Here is a 12,045-nt window from a genome sequence, read left to right on the forward strand (position 1 = left end):
AGCTGAGGAGGAAAGTCAGGTGTAGGGGATAGTAGTAATGAGAACTGCAGCAGGCCTATTGGCCCATACGAGGCAGCTCCTATTATAACCACCGAAGGAGATGGTAATAGGAAAAAGAAGAGGATAGTAAGGGAGCGTAGAAGACAATGAACAGAAAAAGGGAGAAGAGAGAAAGTCAGGTGTAGGTACTATCCCCTACACCTGACTTTCCTCCTCAGCTCTCTCTTGCCTATTTAATTCCTGTCCCTACCTGTCCTCATCACAATCGACTTGAGAATGGTCCAGGACGGACCGAAACGTCGTCGTCTCTTCAATTTCTAGTGTGTGGTCTGGTCATCATACTTCAGCCACGTTATTGTGTCTCATCGCCTGCATATTTTATATATTGTGTGTTGCTCTTACGTGCAACAGATGGCGCTGTTTTCAAAAAAACGCGTTTTCACCTGTCACAGGTGTGGCATCTAAATAGTAGGTATATCAAAACACGCATGTATTCAAATTGAACATTGTGTCAAAATTTTAAAGCAATTGGTGAAGAACTTTCGGTGATTACCTAGTGTGTTGCTCCTACGTCCTACAGATGGGGCTGTTTTTCAGAAAAGGCTTATTTTTTTATGTCACAGGTGAGGCATGTAGGTATATATAAACACTCGCCTATTCGAATGCAATGTTGTGTAAAAATTTCAAAGCCATCGGTAAAAAGGTTTCAAAAATTTCCCTCACATGAAAAACACACGAAAAACACAGCTTTTAAAAAAAGCATGTTTTTTCCCATCACAGACGTGACATCTATATAGAGTATATATATATAAACCTGCCCGGATGTGAATGGAACGTTGTGTGAAAATTTCAAGGCAATCGGTGAAAAACTTTCGGAGATTAGCGATTTTGAACAAACGAACATTTCCATTTTTATATATATGTAGATATATACCACGTCTGAATGCTGTAATGCCGTCGGCTTCGGGTTGTTTTTGATAAGGAGATCGATAGTCTTCTTTGTTTATAGAGTATGATTAGGTCTACGTTTTGGTTAGGAGTTATGTTTTTTACTCCTTTACGGATTATTCTTTCATTATTCGATCTTCTTTTTATGTTCACTATGCATGGTGGATTTATAATATAATTTTATTGGAGGTGATGTAGTTTCTGTTCTTGGTTCATGATTGTACCATCGATCTAGGTGTCGTCTTATTGTAGTGTTTATTTCTATGTTGCTATATACATTGTTCACCAACACCTGGGTTATTCTTTCAAACTCTCTACTCACGTTGCTCTATTCAGAGCAGTGGGTAAGAGCTCGATGAATATAAGAGTTGAGAACACTAACTTTGTATCTTAAGGGGCACTCACTCATACCGTTTAGGCATAATCCTATGTTTGTAGGCTTAGAGAATACACTGGTGCTTAGGAAGGTTCCTGTTTTTGTTGTTAGTACACCCAGAAATGGCAGAATGTTATTTTCACCATTTTCATGGGAAAAAGCCACCAAGAGAGAGTCAGTACTCCGTTTTACCCATGAAAATAATGAAAAAAAACTGTCTGCCATTCCTAATTTTCCTATATTCCTATAACCATTTTCATCGATGAAACGGAGTTTCACTCCTATTGGGGACTAGGGGAATAACACTTCTAGGGGAAGTCTATTGCTACTCTGTCAATCTTTAGATATATTTTACCTTGCGAGCTGATGAAAGGAGCTTCCTTTGTACATGCCTCGAGAAGGCTCTTCAAGTGTGGCTCGGGTATGTCTAATTTGGCGGTGCTCTCGTCTCTGTATACTCTGTCCAGGATCATTTCTAAGGTGGTGTCGACCGGTTCATTGGTAAAATAAGGATTCAACGCCCAGTGAAGCAATAATTCTTTTCTATTGCGCATTCTTGATTATTTCTAAGAAATCTACTGATGATTTTAGACTATAGTTGCTTTGGAGCGAATGTAGTTTGGAGTTTGTTTAGTCTTTTTGCCAGGTGGTAGGTTGGAGTTTGTACCTGACTGATTATTAGGCATAGTGGGTTACCTAGTTCATGTGCCCTAATATTGTAATAGGCTTATCCTAAGACACAGTCGCCTTGGAATTCAGCGATATGAACTTAACCTCTATTTGCGTTGATTGCGGTAATAGTTTTGTTCACTTTGCTTTTAAGACCTTCAAAAGGGCTCCTCGTAATTCCTTGAAATTTTGTGTACTCACTGAGGATACCATTGATTTTATTCAAATATTCGTGCGTAGGTATCTTTACATATGCTGCTTTCTTATTGACTTTTCTTATTGTTACGCCAAATTTTAAGTTGTTTTGCTGCTTCTTTGAGTCGTTGGGTTAGGATTTTTTATGAGTGTTTCTCGTTTTTTTCCCCGCCTCTGTTACTACATCAGCCTGAAGTGTGTCGGTGGTGATGACTTTTTTGTTGTCTTTTAATTTGTGGATGTCACCCATTAGCATTTCTATTTCAAAGCGTTTTTATGTTTTTTGGGGGGTTTGACAAGAAGTAACAGTTTAGACAAAGACTCAAGAGGTCTAGTTTGACCTACGAATTTACTCAGGACTCCAAAAACAAAATTGCTTAGCAACTGGTAACATCAATATCAGTATTTAGAAATGTTTATTCTAGGTTAGACCCTGAACTCTTGGGCGTAGTCTCACAATATTTTTCTGGTTGACTTTTGTGGGTTGTTGCTCAAGGACCCTCTTATTGCCCAATCTTTAAAACAATATTTGCTCCTAAAACAACCTCAAGAGATATTCATTGTTTGAAATCGAGGATTTATTTTCCCGAGAATGTTTTAGCCCCTTTTTTAGAATTTTAATATATTGTATGTTTATTTTTATAATAATTTTGATATATATATTTAAAACGTGTGACACATATTACAGTAAAGAATTCGTAGGTACATATGGTAGTTTATATAGTCACTAATATGTAAAGAGAGAGAGTGAGGGAGGAGAAAGTAGGGGAGAGAGAGGAAGAGAAGGGAAAAGGAAGTGAGAGGAAGATTGAGAAAGAGACAGGCAAACAAACCTGGGGCCCACCATGTATCCTTTCTAGTGAGACCATAAATCTCACATTAGCTAAAGTTTTAAACAATAAGTGATAATAAAGACGTAGTATTTCTCTCAGTGAAACTAGCTGGAAGGGACAGAAACATTATGTAAAAGATTTGAAGGAGATACTCACGTAGTCTTCTCCGAGACCACTGAGACCTGGCAGCCAGTTCTTGAACCATATGACGGCGGGGGAGAGACAGCGAGGGTCGACGACCCGCACGTCTTGCTTACCGGTCACCAGCGTCACCAACATCCCCACAATGATCACAGTGAAGAAACCAATCGTGGAGTACCACAGGTAAGACAGGCGGTATATGGCCAGCACCTCGCCTGGCTCCACACCCTCACTGTAGCGAAACCATACTGGATGAGGTACCTTGCGGCGTCCTGGATAGTCTATTTCTCCTCCACTTACCATTCCTCCTCACTCTTCTCAACCAATATCCATATCCCCCATCTTCTCTCCTCTTGCACCCATATACCCCTTCTCACACCCGCTCTCTTCACCCATCTTCCCTCTATCCATCCCTCTTTCCCTTCCTTTTGCTGCTCTTCCCCTTCTCATCTCTTCTCCCCTCAACCCCTTTCCCTCAGAAAACGTATTATTTCAAAGCACTTTTCATAAATGTATTATTATGAAGTCCTGAAACAACTGTATAGAACACAATCAATATTTCTGACTTAACTCAATTAAAATTGCCGGGGGTGATGAGCTCCCTATATAAATTATAATATTTCTTAATTTCACATGGCTCATCTCGGACTATCCTATAACACTCCCATATGCCACATGTTTCATATACAAATTTGGGGGAGACTAGTCCTGAACGTCTGGCCTCCAACCTTGGACAGATAAACAAAAGAGAAAATACTTACATTCTCTCTTATAGCTATAGAACTTACTTTATAACTGAAAATACAAGTGCCAGCTTACTTTCTTCATTCATGCACCCACATACCCTTCCTGAGAACGGTAGTGGAAAAGGTAGTGAACTTTTCCAAAGTTCTAAGGAAAATCATGTGTCCAGAAGCACATAATGGTCTCGGGAATTGAACCCCCATCATGCATGTAACTAAGCAAGTTATGGTTTTGATAAGCTAGTTGCATTATTTATCATATATCAACAGACTTTTAAAGAACGTTCAAAATAAATTCAGGAACTGAACCAAAACGTTTGTTGTCTAAGCAAGTTGCGGCCTTGAAAAGCCAGTTGCATAATTTGTTGTCACATATGTCAGCAGTCTAGTCACATTTTTTATCAAACTAACATAGTCGTTATATCAAGAAGCCTTACCACACAAAGTAAGAGTTTTAATTAGTATAGTTAAATCAATATGGATTCTGTTCTTATATTGTGGGCAAGTGACAGCATTGATTTCAGTGTCACATATTGGGTTCAAAAACTGGATTACAATCAACTCCGAGGAAACCAATTTACATTTGTTGTAACCTTGCTGCATATAATTCTGTAAAGCCTATCATGCATCGCTCACCCATCCATTGGTGGGAACTGAAAAGTTTACAGCAATAAGGTTAATTGTATTGAGAGAGAGAGAGAGACAGATAGAGATATCCCATTAATGTGTAATAAAGATGGGAGGTTGTAACATCTGCTGATGTAGATTTGACTAAATGTAAACTCTGTCATCATAACTATTCGCATACTTTGCGTCATTATATACTGGAATGTGAACAAATCGCGGAATTCAGAGATAACACCATCAATGGTGTCCAAGAAATGTGTAAGTTCTTCATTCATAATGATGTGCTGCCCGAAATCTCAGCGAAGTATCCAAAATTTGCTTACTGTAGGTGATGCATGATTGTAAAGTTGCCGCCCAGTTGGTGGAGCAAGACTAGTATGAGCAAGACTAGCAAGACTGTGTGACTCACCATAGATGTAAAGTGCCTTGTATAGTGACTGTTGTGAGCCTTTTGTTGAATCACTTGTGATACAAAAGATTTCTGTTGTGTGTATTTGTGTAGGTGATTGAATATGTATGTGTATGTATTTATGTATTTGTATATATATGTATGTATATATGTATTTGTATATATATGTATGTGTATATATATATGTATGTGTATGTATATATGTATTTGTATATATGTATTTGAATATATGTATGTGTATGCAGGAGTATGTGATCATGTATATATAACATTAATAATTGTGTAACTAGTGTCAAAAGGTTGTTATTTGCTTAATTAAACGAACTAGATGGTTCAGTTTCTGAACCGATTATGTGCCTCTGTAACCCTTTACACCATCGCCCACGGGATGAGTATGGGGTGCATAATAAAGAAAGAAAATTGAATTACACATTAATGAATAAACATTATATAAATTTATTAATATAAATATTGGCGCATCCGACGCACGAGCAAGGAGCAAGGCGTCCCACGCCATCATAAACACACACAGCACCTGCAGCAAGAGGCACCACGAGCTTGGCTCTCAGTTTTATTTGTGTGTGCTTATATTTCAGGTGTTAATTAATCAATTTGTTTCAAATAACAAAACTGTTATAGAGACAATTTCTATCTGAGTAGTAGTGGTAGAAACACTACACACATATGAGAACAGTATTGTAAATGGTACTAATTAACGCCACATGCAGCCCCATACAACATTAAAATACTGCGCTCAAACATCCATCAAAGGATATAGAATCGACAAAGTATGCACATGTTATGTATGGGGATGATTTTATTGACGCCAATCATATACTTGTGTCATTTACCTGTTAATTCCAGGACTCGGTTACACTGTGGGTTTTTTACCTCAAACAAAGTAGGTAATATAAGAACGCAATTGTTTTTTTATTGTCATGAACAACTGGAACATTTTATGTAATAAAATAAATATTGAAATTGAGAATATTCAATTTAATACATTAGGCTAGGCTATCGTCAATTCATTGCGGATTGGCAGCATTTGCTGATATGAATTAGTGATTTCGCTGCAAAAGTTATATCTATTAATTCAATACATATTGTGGACCTCTCGGCATGCCCTGGAAACACAAACCGTAACTGTCTCTATTTTCCACTTGTTACAACGTGTAATAAAGTTGTTACATCTTGGCTTAACATGTTTATGACGTATTAGAACGTTGTTACAACTTGCTATATTGGTTGTTATAACTGGTTATTTGGTTTAAAACATGTTCGAACGTTGTACCAACGTCGTAGTTTCGGTGTGTGTTTGGCGGGATGCAGGTGGATAAATCATCGACTGACCCTACAGGTGATCCTTACCCGGGACAATTTACTTAGGGAAGACAACATTACACACAGAAGTCACAATGACATGATATATCTGTTGTACAAATCCACAAGGTCCTTGAGGAGGGTTCGAACTTACGTGCTGGATGTTCCCAAATACGCTCTAGTCAACTATACCACAATATGGTGCCATGTCGTGGTACAGTTGACAAGGAACGTCCCATGCATAGGTTCGACCCTCATCATGGCCCTTGTGGATTTGTTCAGACAACCTTAATATCACAGCTATGTGATCTTTCATATGTGGTCTTTTGAGCAGTACATTAACAGTGTCTCTATAATTTTAATAATTTCCATATAATTAATTTGGTAAAATTTTATAAATTTATTTTATGCAAAGATAAATTATTTTATTAAAAACTAAATCAGGGCAAAGATCAGGGAGGTAAAAATAAGCAACGCTTATTAATATCTCCATTGTTACGTTCTTCATCGACTTACAATCAATTGCGTCGCCTCCACTACATTAACATCGCCCATTCACCAACATTTTACCCACACTTACGCCAGCTCGGAGGTTAGATTTGAAAATGGAGGCATTCCTGATGGGTCTCCAAAGCGGTTCTACAAATTTGTCTTGCTCTCTATGCCTGTGGGTCAGAAAGGATTCCAAGGTGCACCTCCACAGGTGGTGTTGGCAACAGTGGACTGGGGGGAGGAACAACGCCAAGTTGGAGCCACTGGTGAATCCCGAAAGGTGCTGATGCTGCCATTTAATCTCGAAATGAGCCTTATGAAACAGTTTGTCAGAACTCTACATAAAAGGTCGGCAGCCTTCAAGTACAGTCAAGACTTCTGATGCTGTCTGCGGCAACAGTCAGAGCTTCATCTGGCCACAGAAAAAGAAGATCCTGGAGTGCAAGAAATTTCCCAAGAATCCCACCAGGAAGGATAAAGCAGCCTGGAACAGCTTTGTTGCAGTGGTTAGTGGCTTCCTTGGCAATCACAACGCTGTAAACTATACGGAACTGGTTGAGACTGGTGAAGATCTACGGCACAATGGGCCGCAGAATAGCTCTCCAGGTCCATAACTTTGATGACCATCTTGATAAATTCAAGGAGGTCATGATATGGAGGAACAAGGAGAAAACATACACCAGGATATATTGGACTTTTATCCCACTATTAAGGACAGTGTAATGAAAACATAATGGGGGACTACATTTGGGGGATGATTCGTGAAAGTGCATTACAGTATAATAGTAGATCTTGAAAACTACTCATTTCAGAGTCTTTCGTTGTCATTATTGAAATATTTTAGCATAAATACATGTTAATGTTGATTAATATGTGTTTTCTGACTTTATGTGAACGAGAAGACAATAATTCCTCCGTTTTGATATTGACAATAATTAAATTTCAGAATATCATTGACCGGTCACAAAATCAAGAGTTTGAGAGGAATCATAACTATTTTCTATATTTTTTAGACATAAGACTGTATATCGAAGTACAGCCCAAAAATAACCTGGTTAGTAGTTCCTTTTACAATATTCATTAAAACTGCGGTTATCAAGGTGATTAATGAATGTTGAAAATGCATGCTTGTGATTATACGTAATTGACTGGTGTTAAAGTATACAGACATGAACTACTTACGAGTCATGTAGGAAGGCGGGCACAGCGATGGTGAGGTTCTGGCACCCGTCTGTGCTGGTGGGCATGACCTCCAGCTTGATCTGGCCCGAGAACCTGGCTATCTGGTGACCCACCCCGACCCATGACGTCAAGATCAAGCTGACAATTGCACCCACAAAGGCTCCCTGTCGAATAAATGCAAATAAAAGTATTATGTTGGCTTGTACATATATACATAAATATTCATCAAACTGTCGTTGGTGTGAAGTGAAAGAAATTCCTAAATCTGTGTTTAAAAATGGTAGATGATCAGTGTGATCCAGTGGTTTATATCCTCACTAGCACGAAGTCTGGGATTCAGGTCCAAGGGTGGCCAGAACACTCTTGTTGTTCATATTTAGTTCATAAATCGTTATTCGTTAATTTGTTAATTCATGATATTAATATTTTTTTAAATAATTATATTAGGCCTGAACTCTTATTCATGTATGGAATCTACCTTAATTAATCTTAAAGTGACATAAGAAAGGCCCACCATGTTGGTATTGAGATATAACTGGCTGTGAGTACAACAGTGAGTGGATGACTTACGGTGGCGTTGGCCCAAGGGAAGAACATGCCAAGGGTTGTGACTCCCAGCAGAGGCGCTCCAATGATGCCGAATATGGTAGCTGTCGCCTGCAATACAATGCACACCTGCTTAGACCTCTTCTTGATGACCGCCACAATGGAAGACTTTTCCAGAGGAACAAATCCTTCCCCACCCACTCTGACATGAGCTACTTACACATTCCTTAATATGCACATTACAAACACCCACACACACACACACACATATATATATATATATATATATATATATATATATATATATATATATATATATATATATATATATATATATATATATATATATATATATATATATATATATATATATATATATACATACATATATATATATATACATATATATATATTATTAAATATGACCGAAAAAGTAAGATTAATAATTCTAACACGAATTTTCTCAATCTTTCGTACATTTCTTTTCACTGTTGGAGGTAAATCAAAAATCAATTCTCCAAAATTCATTTTTATTTCTAGTCTGACACGACACGAGCGCGTTTCGTAAAACTTATTACATTTTCAAAGACTTTTAGTTTACAAATACACAACTGAATAGAACTTACGCATCTCCGACTTTGTTTATATCTTCATTTGAGAGAGGTGGATGGGGTGAGGTGGCATTAATAGGGTATTAATTTCATCAACACAAGACAGAACAAGAGGTGGCATTAATAGGGTATTAATTTCATCAACACAAGACAGAACACGAAACAATGGGTATTGAATAGAAGTGATTGTAGAAAGCCTATTGGTCCATATTTCTTGATGCTTCTATATTGGAGTGGAGTCTTGAGGTGAGTAGAATATAGTTGTGCATTAATTGGCTGTTGATTGCTGGTGTTGACTTCTTGATGTGTAGTGCCTCGGAGTCATAGTTGTCAGGAGAGGTGACAAGTCGCCAATATATGTCATTCTTAAAAAAGACGAATACCTGGCGAAAATGAACATCATACTCTCTGACCAAACTAAGTTCCAAAGGGTAACGAAGGACACTACAGCCGAATTAAAAGCAAAGGTCAACAAACTGATCGAAACTGTGAACGCCAAGAAATCCGGACGCCACCTGCCAAAGATCATTGGGGAATATAAACCTGGATATGCGTATGGAAATGTCAAGACACACAAGCCTGGAAACCCACTTCGGCCAATCATTAGCCAGATACCCACACCCACGTACAGACTGGCGAAGCGACTCAACGGCCTGCTGACTCCTTATGTTCCTTGCGCCTTCAGCCTGAAGTCTCCAAAGGAATTTGTTGACTTACTGCGGGGCACACGGGCCACAGGGATAAGAGCCTCGTTGGACGTAGAATCGCTGTTTACCAACGTACCTGTGGACGAGACAATCGGGATGATAGCCGACAGAGTGTATCGTGATCCAGCCTGTATTCCTCTTGACATACGAGAAAATATTCTGAGGAAACTACTCCAAGCTTGTACTAAAGAGGCACCCTTCTTGAGCCCGGATGGGCACATGTATAAGCAAGTAGATGGGGTCGCCATGGGTTCTCCCCTAGGTGTCCTGTTTGCAAACTTCTACATGGGTACCATCGAGCAAAAAGTCTTAGTCGACATGAACTTGAAACCGGCCATATACTGCAGGTATATTGACGACATTTTTACACAGGTACCTGATGTCAGACATCTGCAGGAGCTGAAGGAGGCATTTGAGCAGAGTTCCGTGCTGCGTTTCACTTACGAGATGGAAAAGGATGGGAAGCTGCCCTTTCTAGATGTAACAGTCATGGAAAAGAGCGGAGGTTTCCACACTGCAGTCTACACTAAGGAAACGAACATAGGAATGTGCCTAAATGCCAACAGCGACTGCCAAGACAGGTACAAGAGGAGTGTTGTTAACGCATATGTCGACCGTGCTCTCAGCCACAGCTCAGAATGGAAGCAAGTCGACGAAGAACTCTGTAGGGTAAGGCAGGTCCTAGTCAACAACGGCTTCTCCAATGGTTTCGTCGAAGACATCATAAGAAGGAAAGTGAAACGCCATGCAACCTCTGAAGAGACAATTAACACAACACCTATACCCCCTATTAGACTATTTTACAGGAACTTCTTTTCCACAGCTCATAAAACGGAGGAAAGGGTCCTGAAAGATATTGTTAATAGAAACGTTATCCCTACAGACAAAAATCAGAGGATACAACTGACGATTTACTATAAAACCAGAAAAACGGCCAGCCTACTCATGAGAAACTCTCCAGACACAAAACAGAACGCTTTAAAAGAGACTAACGTCGTCTATGCCTTCAAATGCCCTCTTGGGGACTGTAAGCTCCAAAGAACCCAGTATATAGGCAAGACAACAACATCTCTTTCTAGGCGTTTAACGATGCATAAGCAACAGGGCTCCATTAAGGAACATATAATCTCTTCCCACAACCAAACCATCGCCAGAGAAATCCTAGTAAACAACACAGAAATCATCGATAGATACAGCGATAGCAGGCGGCTTGACGTTTGCGAGTCACTACACATCAAGAAGTCAACACCAGCAATCAACAGCCAATTAATGCACAACTATATTCTACCCACCTCAAGACTCCGCTCCAATATAGAAGCATCAAGAAATATGGACCAATAGGCTTTCTACAATCACTTCTATTCAATACCCATTGTTTCGTGTTCTGTCTTGTGTTGATGAAATTAATACCCTATTAATGCCACCTCTTGTTCTGTCTTGTGTTGATGAAATTAATACCCTATTAATGCCACCTCACCCCATCCACCTCTCTCAAATGCAGATATAAACAAAGTCGGAGATGCGTAAGTTCTATTCAGTTGTGTATTTGTAAACTAAAGTCTTTGAAAATGTAATAAGTTTTACGAAACGCGCTCGTGTCGCGTCAGACTAGAAATAAAAATGAATTTTGGAGAATTGATTTTTGATTTACCTCCAACAGTGAAAAGAAATGTACGAAAGATTGAGAAAATTCGTGTTAGAATTATTAATCTTACTTTTTCGGTCATATTTAATAATATATGTCTACAGGAAAGACTGCTACCAAAATATACTAATACATATATATATATATACATATATATATATACATATATATATACATATATATATATACATATATATATACATATATATATATATACATATATATATACATATATATATATACATATACATATATATATGTATATATATATATATATATATATATATATATATATATATATATATATATATATATATATATATATATATATATATATATATATATATATATATATATATATATATATATATATATATATATATATATATATAATTGAACACACACAGGAACGACTTGTTTAAAAATAGTGATTTTTTTTACTTTATAAATGATCTGACTTTCTCCTGCAGACATAACAAAATAATCCCACTGAACGGATGAATCTTGAAGCATGTTATATAAAATAATAATTTTAAAATTCTCAGCATAGACAAAAAAATATATGAAAATATAAGCTCACCATGAAGGCTTTACGTCGTGA

The 12,045-nt window shown here is 37.9% G+C and overlaps 1 protein-coding gene across 1 annotated transcript in view; it reads right to left on the bottom strand.

The window, feature by feature from the left end:
- LOC123762008 (sodium-coupled monocarboxylate transporter 2) overlaps positions 1 to 12,045 on the bottom strand; it is a 108,624-nt gene that overhangs the window by 12,019 nt on the left and 84,560 nt on the right. Inside the window, exons 8-10 of the mRNA XM_069335752.1 lie at positions 8,506 to 8,592; positions 7,936 to 8,099; positions 3,178 to 3,394 (exon numbers count right to left, since the gene is read on the bottom strand). Of these exons, the coding sequence (XP_069191853.1) occupies positions 3,178 to 3,394; positions 7,936 to 8,099; positions 8,506 to 8,592 (468 nt within the window). The remainder of the gene's footprint in view (positions 1 to 3,177; positions 3,395 to 7,935; positions 8,100 to 8,505; positions 8,593 to 12,045) is intronic.

This window comes from Procambarus clarkii, chromosome 34 (assembly GCF_040958095.1).
Source record: "Procambarus clarkii isolate CNS0578487 chromosome 34, FALCON_Pclarkii_2.0, whole genome shotgun sequence".
NCBI classification, from domain to species: domain Eukaryota; kingdom Metazoa; phylum Arthropoda; class Malacostraca; order Decapoda; family Cambaridae; genus Procambarus; species Procambarus clarkii.